The sequence below is a fragment of the Nannobrachium achirus genome, assembly GCF_963921795.1.
Source record: "Nannobrachium achirus genome assembly, chromosome: 8".
NCBI lineage: Eukaryota > Metazoa > Chordata > Actinopteri > Myctophiformes > Myctophidae > Nannobrachium > Nannobrachium achirus.
In genome coordinates, this window is record NC_137817.1 from 48,821,411 (window position 1) to 48,848,910 (window position 27,500).

Consider the following 27,500-nt stretch of genomic DNA (forward strand, 5'->3'; position numbering starts at 1 on the left):
AGGGTTCCCAAACTTTTCAGGCCACAAAAATAATCATATTTGAACTGGTCCTGACAAGCACTTCGAAATACAGCCATTACGTTTAGTTTGACTTGGTTCCACAGGTAACTATAGGTGGAAATAGCCGAACTACGAGAGCCTTGCACTGTGAGACGTTGTTTGGGAACCACTCCCAGGCACGTGCACACATAGACAAAGGGGTACTGCTCTCCATTCCGACATGTCTCCATTCCGACATTGACTTCTTATTGTCGGAGTGGCAACACTTCCATAGAGGTTAGGTATAGGGTTAGTGTCGGAATGGAGACATGTCGGAAAGGAGAGGGGGCTTGAGCCCCTGCCGTTTTATCCGTCTGTAAAAAGTGTCCTCTCCAGACCATGAATGCAGTTTTTACTATGGTGAAAGAAATGCAAATGCCCCTTTTCCATGCCATACCTGAAGGCAGCAGACTCTCCTGAACTTGCAGCATCTTATGTTAAAAGAATTGCCCTCTCTGTGTAGAAATCCATGCCGTGTGCCACATCTCCAGTATTGACTTGATTATTCTTAGGTCAGTGTGGTATCAAGCACCATATTTTCACCAAAAGGCGCTTTACAATGATTGTGCGTTACATTCACCCATTCTCTCTCTCTCTTTTTTACACACACGCACACACACGCACACACACACACACACACACACACACACACACACACACACACACACACACACACACACACACAGTGGTTCTCAAAATGGGGTCCAGCCAGGCGGGGGACCCCCAGGGTACTTTGAGACAAAATGTGTTAATTTAGCATCAAAATCAGTTTAACCAATTGAACCCAATATACATTCTAGATATTTTGATAATAGCAGATCTACAAGCTCACAAACACATCTTCAATCTTCAATCCAACATGTTGGAACGCAAATCTTGTATATGGGTGTCCCCTATACCAGCCTCTCCCGGAAATCTACATTTATATTTGCTTAGATTTCCGGGAGTGGCTGGTTCACGAGGCTAGGTGTCCCCTGGCACAAAACGATATTTTTTATTCCCTCGAGCGGTGGGATTTGCAGTAAATCGCTTATTTGTATAGCTTGACAATTACTTTTTTTCCCTCCTTCATAATGGCGGATACGTCTCCACAGAGTTTTGTCTCTGTGGAGCTGCCGTCAAACGACGAACGGCTGCTAGATCCCACCCCCCGGCTCATAGCTGCTGTGCTCTAGAAACAGTATATCCCTGCAAGGCCCAGCGTTGCTTTTTGGCAACATTTTTTAAATCATTTTTTTAAAAATGCTATAATTCGTTTTCCTGTTCTTTTTTCACATTAACATCACCATTCACCATTAAATCCTATTGTTTAGTATTACAATGCCATTGGCCACGATATTTGCATATAAATACACAGAGAATGACATTCACACCTCCCAGAGAAGTTGAAATTCCAGCGTCTGGATGAACAACATCTCACTTTTTAACTGAAGCTATTACTCACTAAAACATAAGTAAAATGCCTGTAATATTGTTTTTCGTGGTCATTAGAATGTCTAGAACATGTACATACGTTATTATTGTGAAAAATATCCCCAAAATGCAAATTAGAGCATGATTTATGATTTATGATTTATGGCTATAAAACCTTACAAAAACATTATTTTTAACATTACATTTTCCTGTGATTAGGACTCCTACAACACCATCTGATTATTATTATTTTTTTTTTGGGCCAGTAGAAATTAATTCGGGTCTTGCAGGGATATACATGTATGTATATATGTTTTAATCTTCGACTGGTTCAGCTGTGTTCACACCAGCAAATACTAAAGATTAAAAGATATACAACGTATTTGTAGCTTTGTATCTTTGTGTCTGAAGTTGAAACCAGCCCAACCTTTAGGAGCTTTGTAGCTGTTCTGGCTTTTGTGGCAGCTACAAACAAACGTCAAATGTATCTTTTATGTCTTCACGTCGCTGGCTTCCATTTAAAAGGAATGGAAGCCTGTGTCTTTGTAGATACAAAAGATTCAAAGATAGACCTACATATTTGTAGCTTTGTGTCTTTGTGTCTGAAGTTGAAACCAGCTCAACCTTTAGTAGCTTTGTAGCTTTTGTAGCAGCTACAAACAAACGTCAGATGTACAGTATCTTTTGTATCTTCACGTCGCTGGCTTCCATTCTTCGAAATAATGGTATCCTGTATCTTTGTCGCTAGCAGTGTGAACACAGGATTATTGGCATCACTAAGCTGTCTGTTTTCACACATAATCAAACGGAGGCTAGTTCTCCTCCCCTGCACGATAACATAAATCCCAAACCTTGTTGTGCTTAAGTGATTACTCTCTCTCTCTCTCTCTCTCTCTCTCTCGCTCCCCCCCCCCCCCCCCCCTCTCTCTCTCTCTCTGTCAGTATTATATGAGCATGTGTCAATGAAGGACATGAACTTGAGGCGATGTTTGTTGGCAGGTTTGTTAAATGTTTTACAAGCAGAACAGAATAAAAAAAAACTGAATAGGAAATACGTCTAAGCTTTGCTGAAGGGAATGTATTATCATCTGAGGTCTCCAGGGAGAATAACAGGAATGCACCAAAATGATCCAGGCGAGATAGAACCACATGAGCATTCGGGGAAAATAGCCGATCTACATGTACAGTACTGTACAGTGTACAAAGTGCCACAAATGCGACATGTTGCGAGATTGTTGAGCGGCTATTTTCAGCAAAGATATTTAGTGTGGAGGGAATAAATCGTGAGGTTCTGTGGGAGGTGCTGCGGGAATATTGGGTGAGCAGGGCCCTGTTGAAGGCCATCCAATCTCTGTATACCCAAAGCCAAAGTTTTGTCCGTGTGCTCCGTAGTAAGTTGGACTCTTTTCCGTTGGGGGTTGGCCTTCGCCAGGGCTGCTCCTTGTCTCCTATCCTGTTTGTGATATTCATGGACAGGATCTCGAGGCGAAGTCGTGGCGGAGGGGGTGCCTTATACAGATCGGTGATCGAGAGGGACTCGGAGTAGAGCCACTGCTCCTTTACTTGGAAAGGAGCCAGCTTAGGTGGTTCGGGCGTCTAGTACGGATACCTCTCAAGCGTCTCCCTAGGGAGGTCCTCGCTGCTAGGGAGGGGACGATATGAAAATTTCATATCACGATTATTGTGACAAAAGAAATCGCGATTTACAATATTATCACGATAATCAAAATCCATTATCCTGGGGCGGAACATTTGCCAAAAAATAGCAGATCTACAAGCTCACAACGCGTCACAACGTGCAAAGACATTTGATAGAGTGAAAAAAATACTATATCGAGTACGTATATTAGAAGTACCTTTTACCAATTATAGAGGGTTTAAGTGGTGCCGGATATGCAGCTCTGCAAATAAAAGGTGAATTGATCCCAGTGCATGACGGAGGACGATAATCGTATCTCCACGATACGATTATCGTGAGTGTTTTTTATCACGATAAACGATAATATCGTGTATCGTCCCATCCCTACTCGCTGCATTTCCCACTGGGAAGAGACCCCCTGACAGACCAAGGGCCAGATGTACATCTCCACACTGGCCTGGGAACGCCTCGCGATCCCCCAGGAGGGAGTTGCTAAAGTAGCAGATCCACAAGCTCGCATTCGCACTGCGTTTCGAGCATGTGGATCTGCTAATTTTGATGCTTTTGTGTGATCAAGTAAGGGCGTTCATTTATAAAAAAAAACTCAAAGTTATAATAATATTTCAGGTTTCTGGCTGACAGCAATGAAATATAGAATATATAGACCCTGGGGTACTCCAGTCAATTACTAAGTAAATATGTCCGTGGGGATACTGCAGGGGGTCCCTGAAATTGTTGGAAAAAAATAAAAAATGTAATAAAAAATTATGTTTTATATATATATGTTTCTTTATTCTATTATGCTATTTTGTCTCTTATTCTGAATAGCTTGTATACATGATTACCGTAAATTCTCTTATAGGAACCCGGGCTATTATTTGTCTCAAGAGTAGCGGGCACCAGGCTCTTGTTGGAAGCAGGACAGTATAAGAGACAAGGCTTTTATTCCTATTTCTCAAAAATATCAGAATGATTCAGATCAGATTTTTTTATTAGATACCGTATTTTTGGAAAAAAATATAAATATTATATATTATATATTAGGTTATTTATAAAGAAAAGCGTTTTTATTGGAAAATCATCATAGAAAGGCTCATACAGAGATAACATTCTGCTGTATTGTATTGCATTAACCAATTCATACTGAAAATCAGCTCCTCATAATGTGTATCAGAATAGAATACAGTCCACACAGCATACTGCTGGGGAATAAAAAACACTACATTTCCCATCAAGCTCAGCGGCTCGTTTCGTCATTCAGATGCGACTCTCCCTGGTAAACAGGAACCACAGGATACTAGCATGGATACTAGTATAGCCGCATTAGCTTCATTGAGCTTCATTTACTGTTTGGATTAAACTTCCACGCTAAAGATCTCATGTGCGGCCGTCATCCACGCCGATGTTCGCGAGGACTACGCACACGCACGCGCCCCGGTAAGTTGCCAAAGTCATCCGTCTTTGCCAAACGGAACGTGAAATGAGCGGCGTCCAAATATCGCTGCGCAGTTTGTAGACAGTGTACGGTAAATCACCGTAACAGCTGGCTTGGGATGTGAGTGACAGTCAGACAGAGTGGAGAAAGGTACTCCTGAATGATACGTAACGTAAAAAAAAGAGGAAAAAGGAGGCTCTTATTGGAGCGTCGGCTCTTAATTACTTAATTCAATTGCGCACCCGGAAATTAAAGCAGGTCCGGTTCTTTATTAAATATAGGATATTATTAGAGCATTTACGGTATATACATTTTAACAGATTTTTAGTGATAGATTGATACTAGTATTGACGTTGGTTCTCAGTTAATAAGGTATGTTTGTCAGTGGTACGGCCACTTGTACATGCATGTTCAAAATAAAAGCATGAATATATTAATCTATTATTTTAATTGCATATTATTGAATGCACAATAACATGGTATGTTTATAACACATGAAACACAATTTTATACATAAATACACAATGTTGTAGCCCCACCCCCAACCTAGGGAGGGGGTCCCTGCTCCATCTCCCCATCAGTTTGGGGGTCCCTGGCCTGAAAACATTGAAGATCCCTGGTTTAAATGAACTTGGACAGTAGTACTTCTTCTCTCACGTTGCCAGCAGGGTACAACGGTTGTCTGGAAGAGAGTCATTAGGTCGTGCCTTGTATTCCATGCAACAGTCCGGCATTGCTGATGGACGCGTGCGCCTCTGCAGACCTAATTGCCGTGTAATCAGAACCACGCCGCTGCGCTGTCCGCTGCCCACAAACCCTGGAGGCTACATGGACACGCAAAGCATAACCAGGCCCTTATTTTAGATCTCTCTCCGACTCCAGTTCTGAGGAAGTCAAAATCCACATTGTAGTCCTCACACGTGTCTACAAACTGAAGACTGTCTGTTTCGGTTCAATTCTACTGGGGGTTTTCGATTCTTGATGTGGAGAGCGACTTACGTCAAACTTTTGTGAGAAAAAAAAACAACAACTCGAATGCAAAACAGGCTAACGACGGGACTGCATCTGATTAGGCTAATCGTGTTTTCAAGCAGCTGGCCCCTATAAATTAACTTGACAGAACCGCCGAAGCCCGTGAATCCAGATGGGAAAATTGCATGCTTTCTCCCCCATCTTCAATGAGAATGCTACTGAGCAAAATGAGCATGTGAAATGTATTCTGAGCAAATGGTGTATCGCCGACCGCTGTGCTTTCTTTTCCTGGATAAACGGCCACTCGGTCTCTGTCTGCGCGGCGGTCCATAAGGGACGCCGCAGCCATCGCGATGTGCCATGGCGAGGCACGCCGCCAAGACCGCTGAAGGCTGGTTCACTCCAGGCATCTGGTTCTGGGAACATTTAAATTAATTCAGGCACAGCAGCTCGGCTGTCACAGAGGGTGCCTTTGTCGAGCGGATAATTTCCTGAAATTTGTAGCGTTCAAATTTAAATAATTCCCACACTTTTTTTCCCCTCCCCAACTCCAAAGCCTGCTGAGACTTCATATTGTCATATTGTCACCGAGCCTTCAGCAAAGCCTGCAGTGTGGTTGAGAAGCAAATTTCCTCAAGTGCTCTGCTTAAGCACATTTTTGATTATTTATATATTCTTTACTTTACTAGAGAATTTCCAATTGTCATTGCTTTAAATTTTATTACACTACATCCGAGGCAAATATTGTTGTGACCGTCAGGTCGCAGTTACGCAGCGTAACTGCGTCGTAGCGGTCGGTATCGGGAGAGGACAGGGCGCACATCAGAGCGTGGGGCGTAACGGACCGAACTTAACAGGGCCGCTCGTGCGCCCGGGTGCTCTAAACAGCTGCGTGAGGCGGCCCGACCCTGAGCGGTGCAGACGCAGGAGCAGAGTCGGGCCGCGGCTCCCTTGTCCGAGTGCTGCCTCGACCGTTGCAGGGTAACCTGGCGGCGAGGCGAGTGTCACGACCCCTCTCGGTCCTAACCCCAAAACCCATGCGGCTCTCCGATCACCTGTCACTGTCAGATGCAGTGGAAGTTAAAACCTCCACCGGCTGTCTGTCAGTCTGTCTGTCAGTCTGTCACATGTCACACGTCACACTTTTGCCCTACTCATATCTCTGCCACCGTTGCCCCGATCCATGCCAAACTGTGCACACACACTCCTTGGCTGCCAAACCACAACCTCCACCCTTCATTTCTCACATGGCCCTCTTCTAGCGACACCATGAGGTCGATTCTTGCAAAACACATTTTTGGACACTGCTCCTACAGATTTGGCCCTAAAATCATGCAAAACGGTACACAGTATCTCTACAGTCATGTCATTAAAATGCATCTGTCCCATCAAGTGCAACCATCTGGCCGATTTTTTAAAAACACATTATTGGACACTGCTCCTACAGATTTTGCCCTAAAATCACGCAAAAGTGGTACACAGTATCTCTAAAGTCATGTCATCAACATGGATCTGTCCCATTTCCCATATTCCCTCCTGATTGGCTACCATTGCCTTCTAAAGTTTATGTATGTATATCTCCCGATTTAGGGAGTCTTACTGGTACTTTTACTCCATTACAATCATTTGAAAACTTTAGTTACAAGTTACTTTGAAGATTTTGATTATTATTACTAAAACAAAACATACAGTAACCACTTCCTTATGCACATTTCGGCCGATCTGCTCCCCCCCCCCCCCCCCCAAAAAACAGATTATAATAATAATCACATTTGAACTGGGGACCCCCAACCCTGATACCCTGACCCTTGAAGTGTCAGAATTGAGGCATTACATTTAGTTTGACTCTGTTCCACAGATAAATACTACAAGCAGATCTTGTGAGCATGTAGATCTAATTTCCACCTCTTTCTTATTATTTGACAATTTGGCTATGCATGCAGTGTTTGACCATTTTTTTTTTTTGTATAGTTTGTTGATTTGGACTATCCTTTTGATGCAGTGATGGTCGTTTTCTTTTCACTTCACTGTCATCTTTATTTGAAACAAACATTTCAAATAAATAAATAAATCGCAACGGTGCGAAGTCAGCGGTGCGAACACGACACACATTGCATATCTCCTTGTATGGGCCGTTCTGTCCGTGACGTTAGTTACTTTATGTGTAAAAAACAATCTAAATCAATACTAGACTAAAGTGCTGATTCGTGAGTACCTTGTCCAACCCCTGGACAACACCTACACATCTGTGTCAGCACCAGGGAAAACGGTTCACTGTTCAGGGATTGAACTGCACTCTTCTTTTCTCCTACCCAGGATGCTTTGCTGCGGCTGGCGGCGGTTGTCGATGTTCGTTCCCTCAGAGATGCCCTCCGAGACAGCATACAGGAGCTGCTACCCAGCACGGTACGCACGCACACACACACACACACAAACACGCATGCACGCACACACACACAAACACGCGCACACACGCAGAGAGAGCAGTTCAACTCAACTGAATAAGATGAAAAATGCAGATTTCAGGGTAATCAAAAGCAGAATCTTAAGGCCACGTCTCAAGGGGTGAGAAGCAATTATCTGTCTATGTAATTATATCCAGTTCATCTTTAAACACACCGGCATATGTCTCTCTCTGTGTGTGTGTGTGTGTGTGTGTGTGTGTGTGTGTGTGTGTGTGTGCGTGTGCGTGTGCGCGTGCGTGTGTGCGTGTGTGTGTTTCACAGGAGTGCACGTGTGTGTACACCCTGGAGGGAGACTCAAGGCTGTCGTGTGATGACCCACCGCACGAACTGCCGCCGGAGGGCAAAATCAGGTACTGTGTGTGTGTGTGTGTGTGTGTGTGTGTGTGTGTGTGTGTGTGTGTGGCCACGGACCCCCATCTCAAAATATTTAGTACCAACGCAGGGACTCCCAGAAGCTTGAGTTACAAATGTTCGCTTAAAAAATACATATATTCAAAGATTTGCACACATTTTCATGACTTTTCAAAAATAGCAGATCTGTGAGCTTGTATATCTGCTATTTTTCAATAGCTAAAGTATAAATTAATTAATGCCCCTCCACCTTGGGCCCTAGTAACTCAGTCCCGCTTCCCCCCCCCCTTGTGACGCCCCTGTGTGTGTGTCTGTGCTTATGAGTCCTCTTGTCTTTCCGTATTGCACTCCGCCTGCATGTTAAATGGCAGACATTGAGATTCAAACTTTCACATGATTCTGCAGCGCGCTCGCTCTGCTTTATTCATCAGGGTTTGGGTCGAACAGGGGCCTTCATCAGGAAGCATGATTAATACAGCAGAGCAGAGCGGGAGTATGCAGCTTTTATCTAATGGGATTTGCTCTCAGCACGGCAAACACATTTTTTGAGAGCGTGCGTGTTGTTCTTGGAGATTCAGCAATAGAGCTCTTGTCCGCTGAACTATTCCACCTCTCCTCGGCTGCACACGGGAGCCAACACTACCGCCCTAGACTGCATATGCCAAGATTATACAAATATACGTTATACATCAGGGTTCCCCAATAGGCGGCCTGCGGGACATTTGTGGCCCGCGGGGGCTACTGTCTGGCCCCCACCAACCCCAGTATAATAATAATGGTGGTATAAGAGCAGCAACAACACTAGTATATCGTCGTTGTCGGGTGGAAACCTCGTATCTCCAAATTTGTACGTTCTTTCGCAAAGTAAAGCCCTGCTTCATCATACAAGGCCGTCACACAAAAGTAGTGAAAACAGCAGATCTACAAGCACACAAGTGTGCTTGTAGATCGGCTGTTTTCCCTAGTTTAAATCATTTTTGGAGCTGTGTGCAGCTCCCTATACGTGGCTGTGTGGGTCTGTGTGTCTGTGTGTCTGTATGTAGCCTGACTTCGGCGCGTAACTAGTGCCGCACCATTTACGCCACTCGCGCAATATATACATCAAAATGTGCGGCTCGGCCGGGAATGGTGTTCTATTACCTTTCGTTCCGATCCGCCTTACCATGCCGACGTAATCGGCAAAAAACGACGCTTAATTGTCCCCATTGACTTATAATGGGACAATGCAAGAAATCACTTTCAAGTATTTTTCTCTCGTAAACCATAGGAGCTACAGTTTCAAACCTCGGAGAGGAGATTCATAATGATTTTAAGAATGAATCGAAAAATAATTACATCACTCGGCCTCATGGTGGCGCTATAACGGCCCACTTTACGTTTTGCCCCGTAACTCTTGAACCGTAGATCGGAAAACTCTTTTTTCCCTGGATTCCTTGGGTCAAGACGCATCTCCCCATATAGGCCACGCCCATTTGCGCCAGGATAGATTTTCCGCCATCTTGAATTTTCTCCAAAACACACTTTTTGCTCCTTTTCCTACATATTTTCTTCAAATGTCACAAAAATCGGTACACATGATCTACACACACACACACACACACACACACACACACACACACACACACACACACACACACACACACACACACACACACAGCTCCACTTCACACGGGTGTGATTTTTAAAATGATAAATGCAAAACGAACGGTTTTGGACATACAAGATTTTCACCCGACAACGACGATATCTGAACTGTCGCTGGAGTAGCGGGAACGCCACCGTCGCCCCATGCAATGCTGTGGCCCTCGGCTTGGTACCCTAGACATAATTCGGCCCTTGGGGAAAACTAATCGGGGAACCCTGTTATACATTATGCTGATACATTCAGTATTAACACTTGGGGTGCCATTATTTTGGTAATTATTTGGCTACAGAGTGCCGCCATTCACTCACGCTTTATTTTGAAGAGCCCCCGGAAGCCACAATCGATCCATGTTGTAGAAATTGGACGACAGTTTGTTTACTTTCGGTCGCGAATCTAAAATCCTAACCACGGCCGATCGTCACGGCCCAGTGTCGCCGTGAAAAAAGCGGTTCTCTGCGTTCTAAGCGTTTGTGGAAGTATATTCCGAGATAAAGCTGTTTCTTTGCAGCAGCGATGAATAAGAGCCTATGGAGATTACATGCTTCCTGACACTGGCGGCCGAGTTGCATCATGGGATATGAGGTTTCTTCCCTCACTCCAGAGCAAGGTGCCGCCACAGCACCTGTTTACCTGGTTACCATGGTAACCAGCTAACGGGCCGTGGTGCGGTTCCCCCATAATTCTTATTACAGTCCTGGACGTAATTGGCACCGGAAGTGTTAAAATGGTTGGCTCTTTTTTGCTCTTATTTTTTCTCTCTGTCTCTTTCTTTTGTCTTCTCTACATGGTCAAGGAAGCCGAACAAAAATGTGTTTTACTCGTTTGTCCATCCCAGGCCCCTTACACTCTCTCCTCTGTAAAAGAGTCGCACCAGTGCGGAGTGAGTGGTGCTCACTTCGCATGGTATCAAACATGACACACCTGTATATCTCCTTGTATGGGCCGTTCTGTGGTGATGTCGGTCTCTGTTTCTGTGGTGTTAGTCTTGTGTAACGTTAGTCTCGTACATAGGGACATAGGGAGGTGCCATGGCATTGGTCCGAAGGTTCATTAGTCCGAAGGTTCATTAGTCCGAATTTGTTAAGAATACTATGCCTAACTCTAACCCTAACCCCAACCTTAACCTCAGTAACTCTAACTAAATTCGGACTAATGAACTACTTATGGGCAGTCCCCCATAGGGGCCTACACACAAAGTCAAACATAGGAGCGGTTAGCACCGCTCAAAAAAACATTTTTATTATTTATAATAATTAGGCTAATTACAATAAAGGTTAAAATAAAGGTCATTTTATTAAAAATGATTGAAAAAAGTAATTGGAAAAAGCACGGCCTCCTCATGCATTAGAAGGATAATATCAGTGACCAGAACCAAGGATGGGTGTTTCTGATTAGTCTATCATGCTTTAAATGGAGTTTGAAGTTATAATGGGTTTCTATAGGAAGGGGGCGTGTCTGATAAAATTAATGTCAAATGTCACTCGAAATACTGAATCAAGCCACAAATAATACTAGCGCTGGGTCATTGGGACCCACGGGTGAAAGAAAACTCCTGTGATCCTTTGGGCGATGCGATGACATCATCAGGAAGGGAATAATCTCTGTTGGCTTCTATGCAAAATATTAGAATCTTTCTCCAAAATTGCATTGATCGCGGAGAAACGCTTTTTTTCACCGGCCCGTGTAAGCGACGGACAGCCACGGTAACAATTTGTATTTTCCATGTGAAAGAAAACATCCTGATTGATTGATTGAAGAAGAGTTTATTAGCAGTTTGCAATAGAAAAACATACAGTTTCATGACAGCACAAATAACTGGTACAAGGTCAACTAAAAGGAGATCCTAGAAAGCCTTACGGCTTAAGGCTCGAACACACTGCCCGACTTTTTGAGCCGATTATGCTGTCGCCTACCAATTTTCGCGCTTGCTGACAAAAATGTGTGTGTGTGTGTGTGTGTGTGTGTGTGTGTGTGTGTGTGTGTGTGTGTGTGTGTGTGTGTGTGTGTGTGTGTGTGTGTGTGTGTGTGTGTGTGTGTGTGTGTGTGTGTGTGTGTGTGTGTGTGTGTGGCGCACGACGCATGCACGAACGCACGCATGCAGTGAGATGGGAAAATCATTAGCGCCCGCTTGTGCACAATTAGAATAAAAACAAATGTAATATTGGCTATGTATCGGGGACGCATCCTGGTGAAATATCTGGCAGTGTATGACCCCATGGTGATCTGTTAATGATCAATCTTTTCGGCGAAAACCACAACGAATCGATTTCAAGAAAGTCACTCGTGCAGTGTGAAATACTCTAATGATCTGATGACTCGCCGACCACGCAAAATCATACAGTGTGTTCGAGCCCTTATTTACACAGGAACCACTTGATTGATATGACAACATAGTGAATTTCCACAACATGGCCACGATCGTGGCTTCCGCGGTTCTTCAAAATAAAGCACAGTCAATGGCGGCACACGGTATCTAAATAGTTAGTAAGACGCCTCAGGGAGACAAGCGACCTAAAGGGCGAGGTCGCGCCATGTCTGGAGATATGCTTACTCAGTTATTCATTATGTGAAAATCCTATGACATATATCACATCTGATATCATAGATACAATTTATTTTATGCCCATACATGGAGATCCCTGTCTTCCTCCATATATGGACATTCCCATATGAAGTCCTGTTAGATATGGGTTTAATATTGATGACATCAGGGATCTCCATATATGGGCATAGAATGGTTCCCATGACATCACAACATACAATCCCTTTTATGCCCATACATGGAGATCTCTTTCTGAACCAGCCACACCACCGTGATGTCACCTGTTTATGCCCATATATGGAAATCCCTGCTCTCAGTATCTGACATCACTGTGATGTCACCGTGATGTTTCAGGGATACCACAGTGTCAGGCGTTATCCCTGCTCTGAGTATCTGACATCACTGTGATGTCACCTGTGATGTCAGAGTGATGTGTCAGGGGAACCACAGTGTCAGACGGTACCCGTACGATCACGGACAAGCTATGCCGGTTCTGACAGTAAACTGTGACCTACGGTCGCAATTATATTCCTGGCACTAAAAGTGTTAATATGGAGTTTAGCTGAGGAAAAAGTAACCCACGGTGCGTTCATCTCTTTCATTGTCAATGAAGGTTCAATGAGCCAGACTTTGACACGAGTCTGACTCTGAACTATAAATCAGATAAATTGGCCAGAGCCCAGAGCCTAATCAACAAAAGCTGCCAGGGATCGGCAAGCTTGCTACAGACCTCCACCGGTTCTGTTGAAGGACACACATGTCATCGCTGAAGGACGCACACAGACCCTCTCTCCGACCCCGATCTCTACGGGTCCATTTGGTCATTTTTCAAAACCCCTGAGTTTAGACCAACCCTCTGTGGAACGAGCTGTCGCATGCTCTCTCATCCTCTCTCATCCTCACCTTCCCATGACCTTCTGACGCACAGGGAGTTAGTCTCTCTCTCTCTCTCTCTCTCTCTCTCTCTCTCTCTCTCTCTCTCTCTCTCTCTCTCTCTCTGTCTCTCTGTTTCTTTAATCTCTCACCGATACCCCTTGTTTCTCCCTGGGTCGAGCTGAAGACAATGTTTTTATCTTTCCACCCATCGCAAATCTTCATCTCCTCCTCCACCCGTACGGAGACATGGAAGGTGGGTGTTGTTGCAGGATGGTATAGTGGCTGAAATGACTCTCTATTATCTAGTCCAGTGGTTCTCAACATTTTCAGGCCGCGACCCCCAAAATAATCATATTTTAACACCCTGACGAGCACTAAGCGTTGAGGCATTACATTTTTTGTATAACACGGTTCTATTGTGAAAATAGACGATCTCCATGCTCACAATGCCTTGCGTAGATCGTCTATTTTCACAATTTCTGTCTCTAACATTTGACAATTTGGCCAATGTTTAATTTGTCATTTTAGAGCTACCAGTAAGACTCCCTAATCGGGAGATAAGCGACCGTCAGGTCACATGTAGTGTAGAGGAACTCCACAGTCGCAGTTGTGATGTGGCAGGCAAGGAGTGAGTGTGCAAAGAGATCCATGTTGATGACGTGACTGTAGACCTACTGTGTACGGCTTAGCGTGATTTGAGGGGCAAATCTGTTGGAGCAGTGTCCAAAAATGTGTTGTGAAAATGGGCCAGAAGGTGGCGCTAAATGGGACAGATCCATGTTGATGACATGAGTGTAGACATAGTGTGTACCGATTTGCGTGATTTTAGGGCAACATCTGTAGGAGCAGTGTCCAAAAATGTGTTTTAAACACAGTTAAACCATAACTGTGTCTTGCAAGAACCGGCCTCATGGTGGCGCTAGAAGAGGGGAATTTGAGAAAAGAGGGGTAGAGGTTGTGGTTTGGCTGGCAAGGAGTGTGTGTGGAAAATTTCACATGGATAGGGGCAACGATGGCGGAGATAAGAGTAGGGCAAAAGTGTGACGTGACGTGACGTGACGTGACGCGACGTGACAGACACACTTACTGACGGACAGACAGGCGGTGGAGGTTTTGATAGTAAATGCGACGGTCGCAATTAAAAAAACTTAAATTGTCACTTTAGAAATGTGCCGATACCCTCTATACACCTAAACCTTATGTTGGTTTGTTTACTGTTGAGAGAGAAAACAATGTTGCACATTAAGTTAATCATCTGGGGACACCCAAAATAATTAAGGGACCCCTCTGGAGGTCCCACAGGTTGAGAACCACTGATCTAGTCTACACCCTCTCTCTCTCTCTCTCTCTCTCTCTCTCTCTCTCTCTCTCTCTCTCTCTCTCTCTCTCCCCTGCGTTGGGAGTCACAGGGCGAGGTGAGGCTGGGGGCTGTGGCTTCAGTCTCGTTGATCCTCTCTTCTCTAAGTGCTCAGTGGCGGTCCTCGGCCGCTCGGCGCTGCACACTGCAAAGCGCACCCAAAACCCACACTGCATTATTGATCCAACCGGCCATGTCGCACAAGAGCTCGCATTCTCACATACATACATACACACACACGCACGCACGCACGCACGCACGCACGCACGCACGCACACACACACACACACACATAAAAAAACACCCATGTTGATGCACACAGATGCAAGCCTGCAGGCACACAGAGGAAAATAAAGAACGAGCACACACGCACGAACGAGCACGCGCGCACAGACACACACACAGACACACACAGGCACACACACACACACACACACACACACACACACACACACACACACACACACACACACACACACACACACACACACACAAACATGCACACACACACACACACACACACGCCATTGCACATAACCAACAAGCGTGTTGTGCGAACATATATCCACACAGTTATCATACCTGGAGGCCATGGAGGCAGTGGGGATATTAAAACAGCTACTGGGCACTTTGTACTCTGTCCAATTCACCTGCTTATATAAGCCTGTTATCGGGAACTAGGTAGAAACACACACACACACACACACACACACACACACACACACACACACACACACACACACACACACACACACACACACACACACACACACAGCATGCACCCACACATTCCCACACTGAGAGCATTGCCTAGAGGAAGAAATCCAGCTGGTAGGAGCTTATCATCAGGACCTTGATGCACACACACACACACACACACACACACACACACACACACACACACACGCTCAAGCGCAGTTTACGCACACATATACACATAGTGGTTGCAAAGTAACTAAGTCCATTTAAGCACCGTACCTATAAGTGCATTGTTGATGTATACCTTTTATACATTTGGAAACTTGTTAAATGGGACTTTTCCATTCTACAAAACATGTACTTTTCACTCAAGTACCTTTTGAATAACTAGACTTTCATTTGTAACAGAGTATTTCTACTGGTATTGATACTTTTACTTTAGACAAAAGGTGAGTACTTCTCCTGCCTCTGACTGCACACACACACACACACACACACGCACGTCACATGCATGCACGCACTGACATGGATAAGACAAGACAGACATGCACACGCACGCACACACACACAACCGGGACACGACAACATGCACTTAGCAGAGGTCATTCTATTACACGCTGACAGAACTCGGAAAAAGCTTTTGCACCTTTGAGGTCAATTCCCGGCGGGTTACGGATTGATTCGCAGTGAGAAGTGTCCATTTTGTCCAGCGAGCAGCATCCTAGATGGATTAACTGCCACCTTATTGCAGTGTTAGCAGCCGAGGGGGGGAAGGGGGGGAGAGGGTCTTTTTTTCAGTTATCAGTGTGAGTGAAGGGCTTTCGCACGCTGTAGGTTTTTTTTGCGTTCTATGTGGCTTGAGTTTTTTTTGGAGCAGTGCCCTGCACCCCCCATGCTGAAATAATATATAAAAAAAAAAAGACTAAATCTGACATCCAACATTGAGCCGGACGGAGAGAGAAACATTTTGGGATGACGTCATTTCCGGATTTTGGGATGACGTCATTTCCGGTTGTATTTACTTGCGTCATGCAGCAGAGCGTGCAAGTACAAGTGTCCTCCTTTGTTTTGTTTTTTTTTTTTTTTTTAAGATTTTTTTTTTTTTCTTTTTTTTTTTTTTATCCCACGATTTTTGTAACCCATTTTTTTCACCCGGTGCCAATTGCCTAAGCTGTGATCCTGGGCTCTACTCTCCCTCTGCCAACCTGGGGAGGGCCCCGAACTGAGCTCATGCTTCCTTCAATGCATGAGGAGTGAGCAGGCCGCTTCTTATCACCTGACAGGGGGAGCTTCCCCGGTTGGACGTAGCGCGTGGAAGGAACACGTTATTCCAACCAGTTCCATTCCCCTCCATCAGGCGCCCCGGCTGGCCAGGGGGAGGCTTTATAGAGACCAGGATTACTGCATGTTTTTGTGAGGGTATCTACCCTAGGAGACACGGGGAGAACATGCAAACTCCACACAGAAAGGCCCTTTTGCCAACCCCACCTAGGGTGTGGGCACTGATGACGCGGAGGAGGGAACACGCCCCCAGCACTCACAGTGTCCCCCGGCGGGAATCGAACCCAGGACCTTCTAGCTGTGAGGCGACAGCACTACTGACTGCGCCACCGTGCCCCCGATTTGTTTGTTTTTTGCCCATTTCCAGTCAGTCTAAATGGTAAATGGTAAATGGTGCATTTATATAGCGATTTTATCCAAAGCGCTTTACATAGATTGTGGATTACATTCACCCATTCACGCACACATTCATACACCGGTGGCGGAGGAAACCATGCAAGGCACCAACCTACTCACCGGGAGCAATTAGGGGTTCAGAGTCTTGCCCAAGGACTCTTCGACATTAACTCAGGGGGAGCCCGGATTCTAACTGGGAACCCTTCGTGCTCTAATAACGGTGTCTCTACCCCTGAGCTATGCCGCCCCACACCTGAGCTATGCCGCCCCATACTGTACTATCAGTACAGTAGACAGACTGGAAATGGGGAGAGAGAAGGGAACGACCCGCGGCAAAGGTCGTCCGGATCGGGATTCGAACCGGCGACGCCGGCAGGCATCCATGCCTATGTGGCAGTGCCTAAGTGGTTTGCGCTTTGACCAGTAGGCCACCGGGCACCCCTGTCCTCCTTTGTTTAGGCCTGTAGCCCAATCAGGGACCAGCATTTCTGGCAACGTCATCATTAACAGGCAATGAGGGATCAGCATTGCTGGTGATGCCAGTGGTGAGCGCACCTCATGTAGGCCATACATGGCCTACTCCTGCACAAGGCGCAAGTTGGCACCTCGACAGAGTGCAGTTCTAGTTACTTGCGCAAGCAGAGCGTGCAAGTACTGCGATCGGTTGGGTATGTACTGTATGTCGGTGTCCTCCTTTGTTTAAGCCTGTAGCCCAATCAGGGACCAGCATTTCAGGCAACGTCATCATTAACAGGCAATGAGCACGCCAGTGGTGATGTCACTGGCATTGCCAGTGGTGATGCCAGTGGTGATGCCAGTGGTGATGCCAGTCGCGAGTTGCCTACTTGTTGCCCCCCCACCCCCCCCACCCACCCGGTTTAATGAACATTTTTGTCTTTGTGCACAGAGCATATTGCATGTATATGGTATGCACAAAGATAATCTCCTCAAAACAGTTGTATTTCTTTAGTAGTGATACTGTATGACTGCTAGCTTCAACACGTTGCTGGAACCACACAGAGAGAGAGAGAGAGAGAGAGAGAGAGAGGGCTGCGGACTCACTGTGTTACTGTAGCGCACGCGCACACACACACACACACACACACACACACACACACACACACACACACACACACACACACACACACACACACACACACACACACACACACTGCTTGTGTGTGTGTGTGTGTGTGTGTGTGTGTGTGTGTGTGTGTGTGTGAGAGAGAGAGAGTGTACATGGCTGCAGGAGGTTTTCACTTGATTACTCGGTGCATTGACTTTATTGCCCTCGGCACTTCACACTTCACACTTCACAGCACAGGAAGATATTGTTATTGTGCAGTTGTGTAAAGTAACTAAGTGCATTTACTTGTATACAAGTACACTTTTGAGGTATTTGTACTTTAGTGGAGCATTTCCAATTTTCTATACTTGTACTTCTACTGTACTACATCTCGGATCCAACTATTGCACTTTTACCTCACTAGAATTACTTGAAAACTTTAGTTACTTTGCAGATATTAAATTGTAATATTATAAAACATCCAGAAACCACTTTAGCCCTATTTTATACCTTGGCTATTTGAAAATAGCCGATACACAAGCTCACAACGCGTTGCATCGTGACGCGTTGTGAGCTTGTAGATCTGCTATTTTCATTTTGTACTTTTTTGTAACACAAAAATTTACATTTTGATGCCAATACTTTTGTATTCTTTACTCAAGTACATTTTTAATTCCAGACTTTTCCGATCATACTTACTGCGTCACACAAAAGCATATCGTCTCTGTTGGGCAGAAACCTCGTATCTCCAAGTGTCAAATTTGTATGTTTTTTTTCCCCGTAAAGTAAAGCCCTGCTTCACCATAAAAGGCTGTCGTGCGAAACTAGCAGATCTACAAGCACACAATGCCTCGCATCAGATCAGCTATTTTCACTATTTTTAAAATGATTTAAGTATGATAAATGAATGCTTCAGCGTTAGTTTATGCAGGACACAAGAGTCTAGCCCCGCCCAGCTTTAGACAGCTGTCAGTCAACTCTTTTCCTATTCCTCATTCACATGATCTGCTCTAGATATGCTCTGGATCTGCTGCTTCTGCTATTTTTGAATTAGAATCCTCAAAAGTAACAGTTTTTGTTTGTTGGACATAGGAGGTTTCCACCGAGGCCATGTGTGAGCGTGTCGTTCTGTTTGAAAACGTGTAAAAGTGAAGCGTTCGTTGAGGTGTTTGTGCATGCAGGGTGCAGACACGTGTCTCTATATGCTCTGCAATTATGCATGCTTTTGTTTGCATTGCGTTCATGTTTTGTCATGAACTCAATGCCATGATTATGGGATACAGTGTGTATGTAGTGGAAGCCAGGCTTCGTGTGTACACATACCTCACAGATGTTTTTGTGTGCATATACTGTATGCGTGAATGCACGCATGTTGTGTATGTGCCGTGTGTGTGTGTGTGCGCGGGCGCGTGTGTCTGCGTGCGCGTGTGCGTGCGCTCTCCATGTATAATTGGTTGCATATATAATAATGTCTGAGTTAAAACAACACCGGGAATTGTATTGTGTACATCATTAGCATAAGAAAGGCATCTCTCTGTTTTAAACAATGACACACACACACACACACACACACACACACACACACACACACACACACACACACACACACACACACACACTCACACTCACACTCACACTCACACTCACACATACACAGGATCTTCTACCTGGCCTCACACCTGCATGACCACAATGTCCCTCTGTCTCTCTCTCTCTCTCTCTCTCTCTCTCTCTCTCTCTCTCTGTCTAGTTTTATTCGACTAAATATTACAAGGGCCTTGATGGTGTCGTAATGGCTGATTTTACACTTGGCTGCATACTGAAAATAGACAATCTACAAGCTCACGACGCCCCGCAACGCATTGTGAGCTTGTAGATCTGCTATTTTCAGAGCTAAATTATCAAATACTAAATGACTTGTCTTTTTGCTCTACTGGATCTCTTCTCCTCTAGTTCCTCCCTGATATTTTAGTGTCGTTTTTATTTGTTGACGAAATTGTCAATATATTTAGTCTTAGATTCAGTCATCGTAGCGTAGTATTTATTCATTTTTGTCAGTGGAAAAAGGTAGAAAACAAACATTTTTCCGTGAAGTTGACAAAGTCAACACTGCTGCCAGGTCTGTGTGTCGGTCCCTTGTCTCTGAATAAATGTGAAAGCAGTTGTCTTTCTATTCATCTCATATTCTTCTCTCATGTCCCTCTCTCTCTCCCTCTCTCTCCGTCCATCAGGAGTATTGTGGATCAGCTGAAGAGGCATCAGTGTGTGGGTTTGCCTCCGTCAGAACTACCCGAGAAATACAGACTCTGCCTCGCCACACCACTCCCAGCCCACAGACGAGGTGTGTGTTTATATAAGAGCGTGTGCGTGTGTGTGTGTGTGTGTGTGTGTGTGTGTGTGTGTGTGTGTGTGTGTGTGTGTGTGTGTGTGTGTGTGTGTGTGTGTGTGTGTGTGTGTGTGTGTGTGTGTGTGTGTGTGTGTTAGTTTTCACTATAGGGACTGGAGTGTACTAGGAGGTATGATTTGGCGCCTAAGCATACAGTACGTGTCTGAAAATGTGCGTGAGTGCAGGGCAAGTCTCACTACTCTCATGTGGGTGTGTGTGTGTGTGTGTGTTCGTGTGTGCTTATATGTGTGAGCGTGTGAGTGCGTGCGTGCGTGCGTGCAGAAGAGAAGAAGTAAGATATGTGAAGACGTAGGAGGGAGAGAAAGAAATGAAAAAGAGATAGAGAGAGAGAGAGAGATAGAAGAAAGTGAAGAAACAACAACAGTGGAGGCTGATTGCAGAGGGAGCGCTCGTGGAAGCGCGTGGGCAGCACAGTCGCACTCGCGCACAAAGGAAACAGTTTACGGAAAGGATGAACAAAAGAGCCAGATTGGATGGATTACAGGCATTCATCTCTCAATCAGCGTGCTTCTATGGCCTCCGCCGGGGGTGGAAACCCAAAACGGTACTCATGTCCAAAACGGTTACTATTTCAGGACGATGGAAACAAGACGCTGTCGATCCGATGTAGTTATTATTATTTACTCATGAGATCTTAATGAATACTTTTCATGATAAACCCCACAGACACACTTTCAATGCTTTTCCAATTACACAAAAAAAGAAAGAAAATGCAGATTGTGTGAGCTTATCGGTGCCCCTGTCACAACGGGGTCATCCCTATGTTCCCTGGGTTTAAGTTCCCTGGATTCTATGTTCTATGGGTTCTATGGCTCGGCTATCCTGAGAGGGTAGCATTAGCCGAAAATGGCAAGCTTGTAGATCGGCTTTTGATAGTCAACGAAACTATCTATATGAAATCAATGACAAAGACTGTATCACAATTTTATACAATTATACATTATAGTAGGGGTCCCTGCTTCATCTCTCTCTCTGCTAAGGGGTCATTGGCCTGAAAAACACTGAACTAGAGTTTGCTAGTTTGTTCCATATAGTTTAAAGGCCTGCCCATAGTATCTCCGAAACCAAACCTTTGTTCGGTAGAGTTGCGACTTTCCGACGTGCAGATTTCCGAACTCTAATTCAGTGTTATGCTTTTCAGAAGTCGTACTGTAAGTGATGTCATTTTGTAGTCGAACCGGACCTTTCCGACGAAAAGTTCGGTTTCGGACAAAGTATGGACAGGCCGTAAGTCCATTTGCACACACTCACAGTTAAATAACACTTGACAGTGTTGGTGTCTAACGTACAGTATATCAGTTCACTAATGCTGAGGATTTTTGCAAGATGTCTTTGTCCATTATTAATCACACGCCCCACGTGGATTAATAATGCTCCGTCATCATGTCTGTGACCAAAATGACCCAAACTCTTTGATGGATGGCCTCGGCATCCGCTGTTAATTCTGTGAAAAAGAGGGAGTGACAGGCGGAGACGGATGGACCATTAATTCCATTTGTCCCTGTTCATTTTCCCTTCCATCATTCTTTTACTGCACGGGGCAAGACATCATCACAGAGAGAGAGAGAGAGGGAGGGAGGGAGAGAGAGACAGAGAGAGAGAAAGAGAGAGAGAGAGAGATAGAGAGAGAGAGAGAGAGAGAGAGAGAGAGAGAGAAAGACAGACAAACAGACAGAGAGGAAGGGGACTGAGGGAGAGAGACAACAGGAGACACAGAGAGAGTGGTATAGAGACAAGGAGAGACCGATAGAGAGAGACGGAGAGAAACTGATAGACTTACAGACTTAAGACTGACTGACTGATTGACTGACTGACTGACTGACAGACAGAGAGGGAGAAACAGAAATAGTGTGTGAGAGAGACAGTGAGAGAACGAGTGAGAGAAAACAAATTTTCTCTGAATCGACATTTAAAATTCATGTTTTCCCTCTACCTCTTTCTTCATTGTCTTCTTTCTTCTTCTCTCGCTCTCTTTCTCTCTCTCTCAGCTCTCATCATTCCTATCCTGGATCAGGACAAGAGCAAGGCCATTTCTGTTATACTGGTAAGGCACTCAGTCTATATCACACACACACACACACACACATGCGCAAGCAAACGCACGCACGCACACACGCACACAGAGGAAAATCCGAAGTGCAAATGTAAGGGACCCGTTAAAACTGTGGCCTCCTATCTAATGTGAGTTGGCTCACAGTGTATATTCTAGCAGCAGATGATGTTATACTACGTGTTATTAACTTAACAAGGATGACAGGTCAAACACAATGAGACGGCCCCTTATCTGTTATGAATATAAATGAGCCAGAGTCTACGGGCCGCCATGTGATTCTTCACACACTATTGGGGATCTTTAAGCTTTCTCCCAATGCACAATTTCAATAGCAACATTACCAGGCATTATACACACACCATTGACCCTCATCAGCAGATCAGCTATAGACAATCAGCTTCTCGGATGTCCCGGCCGTGTGTGTCGCTCTGGCCTCGCATAACGTTGTTGCCGGGTGAAAACCTTGTATGTCCAAAACCGTTGGTTTTACATTTATCATTTTAAAAATGCTTAAACGAGTGAAAACAGACGATCGGTACGAGGCGTTGTGTGCTTGAAGATCTACTGTTTTCACTACTTTTGTGCGACGGCCTTGTATGATGAAGCAGGGCTTTTACTTTGCGAAAGAACGCACAAATTTGAAACTTGGAGATACGAGGTTTCCACCCGACAACGACGATAAGCATCCATTTCAAAGAAAATGTGCCCTCGGAAGATTAGTTCTGGCCCCGCTCAGTTATTGAAATATTTCACGGCTCTCAAGTCGTGAGGAACCAACCAGAGGCCCAGTATGCAAATGTAGGGCGGGCCTATCACCTTTGTGCTACTTTGATTGGTTGTAGGGGCGTGCGTATCGCCTTTGCGCTACTCTGAGTGGTTGTAGGTCTAACAGGCCGTTTGAATCTTTTTTTAGAAAAATAATTATAATAACACTGACACCAACCAGGGACCAGAATGCAAATGTAGGGCGGGTGTATCACCTTTGCCCTACTCTGATTGGTCGTAGGTCTATCCAATAGAGTCTGTTTGAATCTTTTCGTAACCGCCCCAGTCTGTTTGAATCTTTTCGTAACCGCCCCATGGAAAAACAAAACAAATGGAAAACCCACATGTGTGAACATAATTTGCCTCCCAGTCATGTAAACATGTGTGTCTCTGTCTTCCCAGCCATGCTAGTCAAGGCTATAGTCAACAAACATGAGCTGATGCGTCCAAGGACACGTCAACACATTTAGAGTGTCAGATACATGTAGTGCGGTCCCTGTTGACTCCTCAATATGCTTTGTTAATTCAACTCAGAGAGACTACAAATGGAACCAGATGGACCCTCATGGCAGATGCTGAAAATCCACAAGCAGATCTACAGTTGTAGATCGGCTATTTTAGATCGGCTATTTTCGGCCTTAGGTTTGGTATAGAGGGGAAAAGGAGCAAAACAAGTAGAGCCAAAGGTCAAATGAAATGTTTGTTTTAGCAGCTATTTTGATTTCAGTGGGTGGGGGCATGTGTACAAGTGGCTAAATATGTATTTGTACACACAATAAGCCAGTGATTTCTTTATTACCAGTTACAGTAACTAGCCCCCATAATTTACATCTGCCCATGAACGATTGCGATTCATCTTAGGAATGGGCTTATTATGTCTAAAAAGACATATTTAGCCACTGAAATCAAAATCATTAAAATTGCTAAAACAATAGAAAGCAGTAAATGAAAACATTTTAACACTCATCTTTTCTTTTCTCTATTTACAATCTAAAATATGAACCCTTGTTGTAAAAAAAACAAAGTTGACCTTTAAGTGGTTAAAATGTCTGACATAAACAAAGAACATTGATTTTCACAACATTGATAGCCTAATAGTAAATGAAATCAATGAAATATATGAAATCAACGAAAAGGTTTATTCTGCAATGTAATTGTATACAATTTGTAGTAGGGGTCCCTGCTTCACCTTTCTCTCAGCTAGGGGTCTTTGGCCTGAAAGACGTTGAGGACCCCTGAAGATTGAAGATGTTATTATAATGTCCTGAGTATGTCTAAAGTCACAATTCCCTTTTAAAACGAACCTTTCCCTTTGACGCCACCACGAACATCACATCGAAGAAGACTGTTCCATAATGTACTGTAATTGCTCTATATAGAAAACAGGCCTCTTCATAGGAAAGGTCCATTAGATTCCATTTAACGCTCTGGATGTTACCGTGAGACGAGAGTGGCGGCCTCTGCACTTTTATCACTCTCATAGGCATCCAATCATTGATTCACCAGCATGTTGTTTGCACTTAGATCCTCAAGGGCCGCAAGGGACATAAGCTGTCAGCTTTATTGCATTTTTTTTTATCCTTTTGACGATGGTGGAGCCTATGTACTGTATGTATTGTACATACAGTGCAGGTCAATGTCAATAAAAATGTCAAACGTCAACCGTAGTTCAAACCACTTTGGTCTGGTTGGGTGTAAAGGAGCAGTGTGGCCTCAAGGGGCCGCTATAGAGGCTTTTAGGACTCTCGTTTCGTCATCGCGTGCGTGACTGGATTCATAAATCCCTCTGTGGGATTTTTCATCTAAAAAAGACTAGCCAAACGGAATTGTAACAATGGAAAAGTGTTCTTTGTTTTATTACAGTACACAGATAAATCCTGTGTGCTTGTGTTAAAAAAGATACTTTAACCCATTTAGGCCTAGAATTATTGAATGCTTTAACCAGTGAAAAATAGCAGATATACAATATATTTCATTTTTGAAAAAGTCGTGAAAATGTGTGCAAATCTTTGAATATATGTATTTTCAAAGCGAACGTTTGTAACTCAAATTTTGCTTCTGGGTGTCCCTGGAACTAAATATTTTGAGATGCGGGTCCGTGGCCAAATAAATATCATTTTGGGGGTCCTTCACATGAAAAGGTTTGAGAACCACTGACATAGCAGTCTCTCAAGAACAGACCAACTGAGCTCCAGTTAATTGAAAAGGACCTTTTCTTTGATGATGGCCAGCCAGATTGCTGACATATTAGAAACATAGGTTTTTCAAAAGATCTTAGAAGGATTCAAAAGACACTTATAGAATCGGGTCAAAATTCGAATTTTCGCGATTTTTCAAAAATAGCAGATCTACAAGCTCGCAGCGCGGCACTCGGTGCCGCGCTGTGAGCTTGTATATCTGCTATTTTTTAAGTGTGTGCGTGTGCGCGTGTGTGTGTGTCTGTCTCACAGGTGAGCTGTAAACCCCTGACAGACCAGGACGAGCTGCATCTCAACACTTTAGAGAAACATGTAAGTGTAATAGTGTTGTGTCGTTCATGAGTGATTCGTTCACAAGAACGTATCACAAGAAAGAATCATTAACAATTCGTTAATTTCCTTCAAATGTTACTTTCAGACTTCAGTTCATAATGTGAACCGATCATTGCTGTGAATGTGAACAAAATGATTTGTTCACTGAAATGAACGGTTTTGCCCACCACTAAAGTGTAACTCCCCCATACACTCACAGCCTCTACCAACCCCTATACAACCCCTCCCCACTCACCCCCATACAGATCCATCTAAAAAAAATATTATTGTGTAAAAAAAAAAGCATTGCAGATACCCTAGAACCCCAAATCATAACTGACTGTGTAAACTTCCCACTGGACTTCAAGCAACACTGAATTCAGAAGGTTGACATTTCTCTATTATAAAGCCTTGTTTTGAGTGGTCTCTTGTAATATATTCATGAGCTGTATGCCATTACAATTTCAAAATCTTAACAAAAAAGGTTAGGAAGAAAATTTAAAAGATATATAAAAGTTTCAAGAAAATGTACTTTTACACAATTTTTCTTTTAGATGGATCTCTACATTTACACCCTCTATCTACCACTATACTGTTTTTCAACATCCATTTTGGGTTAGTCATTGAGTCTTCTCCTCCAGTTGTGAAAAGTGTCTGCTGTTTAGTTTATTTTTCTCTGAGATAATATTTGTACAGCTTTGTGTTTTTGTTTTGTTTCTTATAATTTTTAATGTTTCTTGCTGTTTTTATTTATGTTTTACGTTAAGCCCTTTGCGAGTTCTCTCTGTGAGAAATGCTGTACAAATAAAAGGTATTTACTTACTTAAGTCTCTCTGGGTAAGAGCATCTGCTAAATGCCTACATTGATTGTAAATTAATGTTTAGTCAGGAACACTCGTGTCAAAGTAGATTTAACCATTTATTGAAACAAATGGAATACACTTAGACTGGGCCATTAAGGGCTCCGTGTTCGATGATGTTCCCTGAATTTTGTTCAAGCAGCTTGCTATGCAAAATCAGGGAATGTTAACACTTTTGCTGCCCCTTACTTTGAAAGGATGAATTTTCCTTGCTGCCGCACCACTTCCTCCATAGGCCTCCGCTCTTATTTCGAAGGGCTGGGCGGGAATTTGCGCCGATTTCTTTTCACTTTCTTTTCTTCAACGTTTACCCCATCTAGTCACGTGACAGTGTGTAGACGAGAGGGTGTCATGGGCGGCCCCCATTTGATAGCAGATTGAGCTGTAAACATGCCAGCCTTGGGATCAAAATGTATTTTTTCGAGTAAATTAAGTCTCTTTATGGGAAGCTCAATGGATTTCTAATGGAGGAGCTTCACTTTGCGTGCACGCCCAGCGTGCGTTGTAAACAAATCGCGGACATTGCCGATGCAGAATGGACAGCCAAGACGTACAGTAAGTCATAACAGTGTTACTGTATTTACAGTAAGAGTGACGAGCTGACCCGTCAACGGCGTCATGGTATTAACCCTTTCATTGGCGAGCTATAAACCCCCTTGGGGATATAATAGTAGTACAATAGACAATAGATTGACACCTTGAATCAGCAGACAATCACAGGTAGTTGAG

The 27,500-nt window shown here is 44.1% G+C and overlaps 1 protein-coding gene across 1 annotated transcript in view; it reads left to right on the forward strand.

The window, feature by feature from the left end:
* The window catches only part of pde2a (phosphodiesterase 2A), a gene marked incomplete at both ends in the record, with an annotated part of 381,434 nt that overhangs the window by 294,779 nt on the left and 59,155 nt on the right, over positions 1-27,500 (forward strand). The window contains 5 exons of the mRNA XM_080732126.1: positions 7,815-7,904; positions 8,225-8,313; positions 20,408-20,517; positions 22,572-22,627; positions 25,852-25,911. Of these exons, the coding sequence (XP_080588252.1) occupies positions 7,815-7,904; positions 8,225-8,313; positions 20,408-20,517; positions 22,572-22,627; positions 25,852-25,911 (405 nt within the window). The remainder of the gene's footprint in view (positions 1-7,814; positions 7,905-8,224; positions 8,314-20,407; positions 20,518-22,571; positions 22,628-25,851; positions 25,912-27,500) is intronic.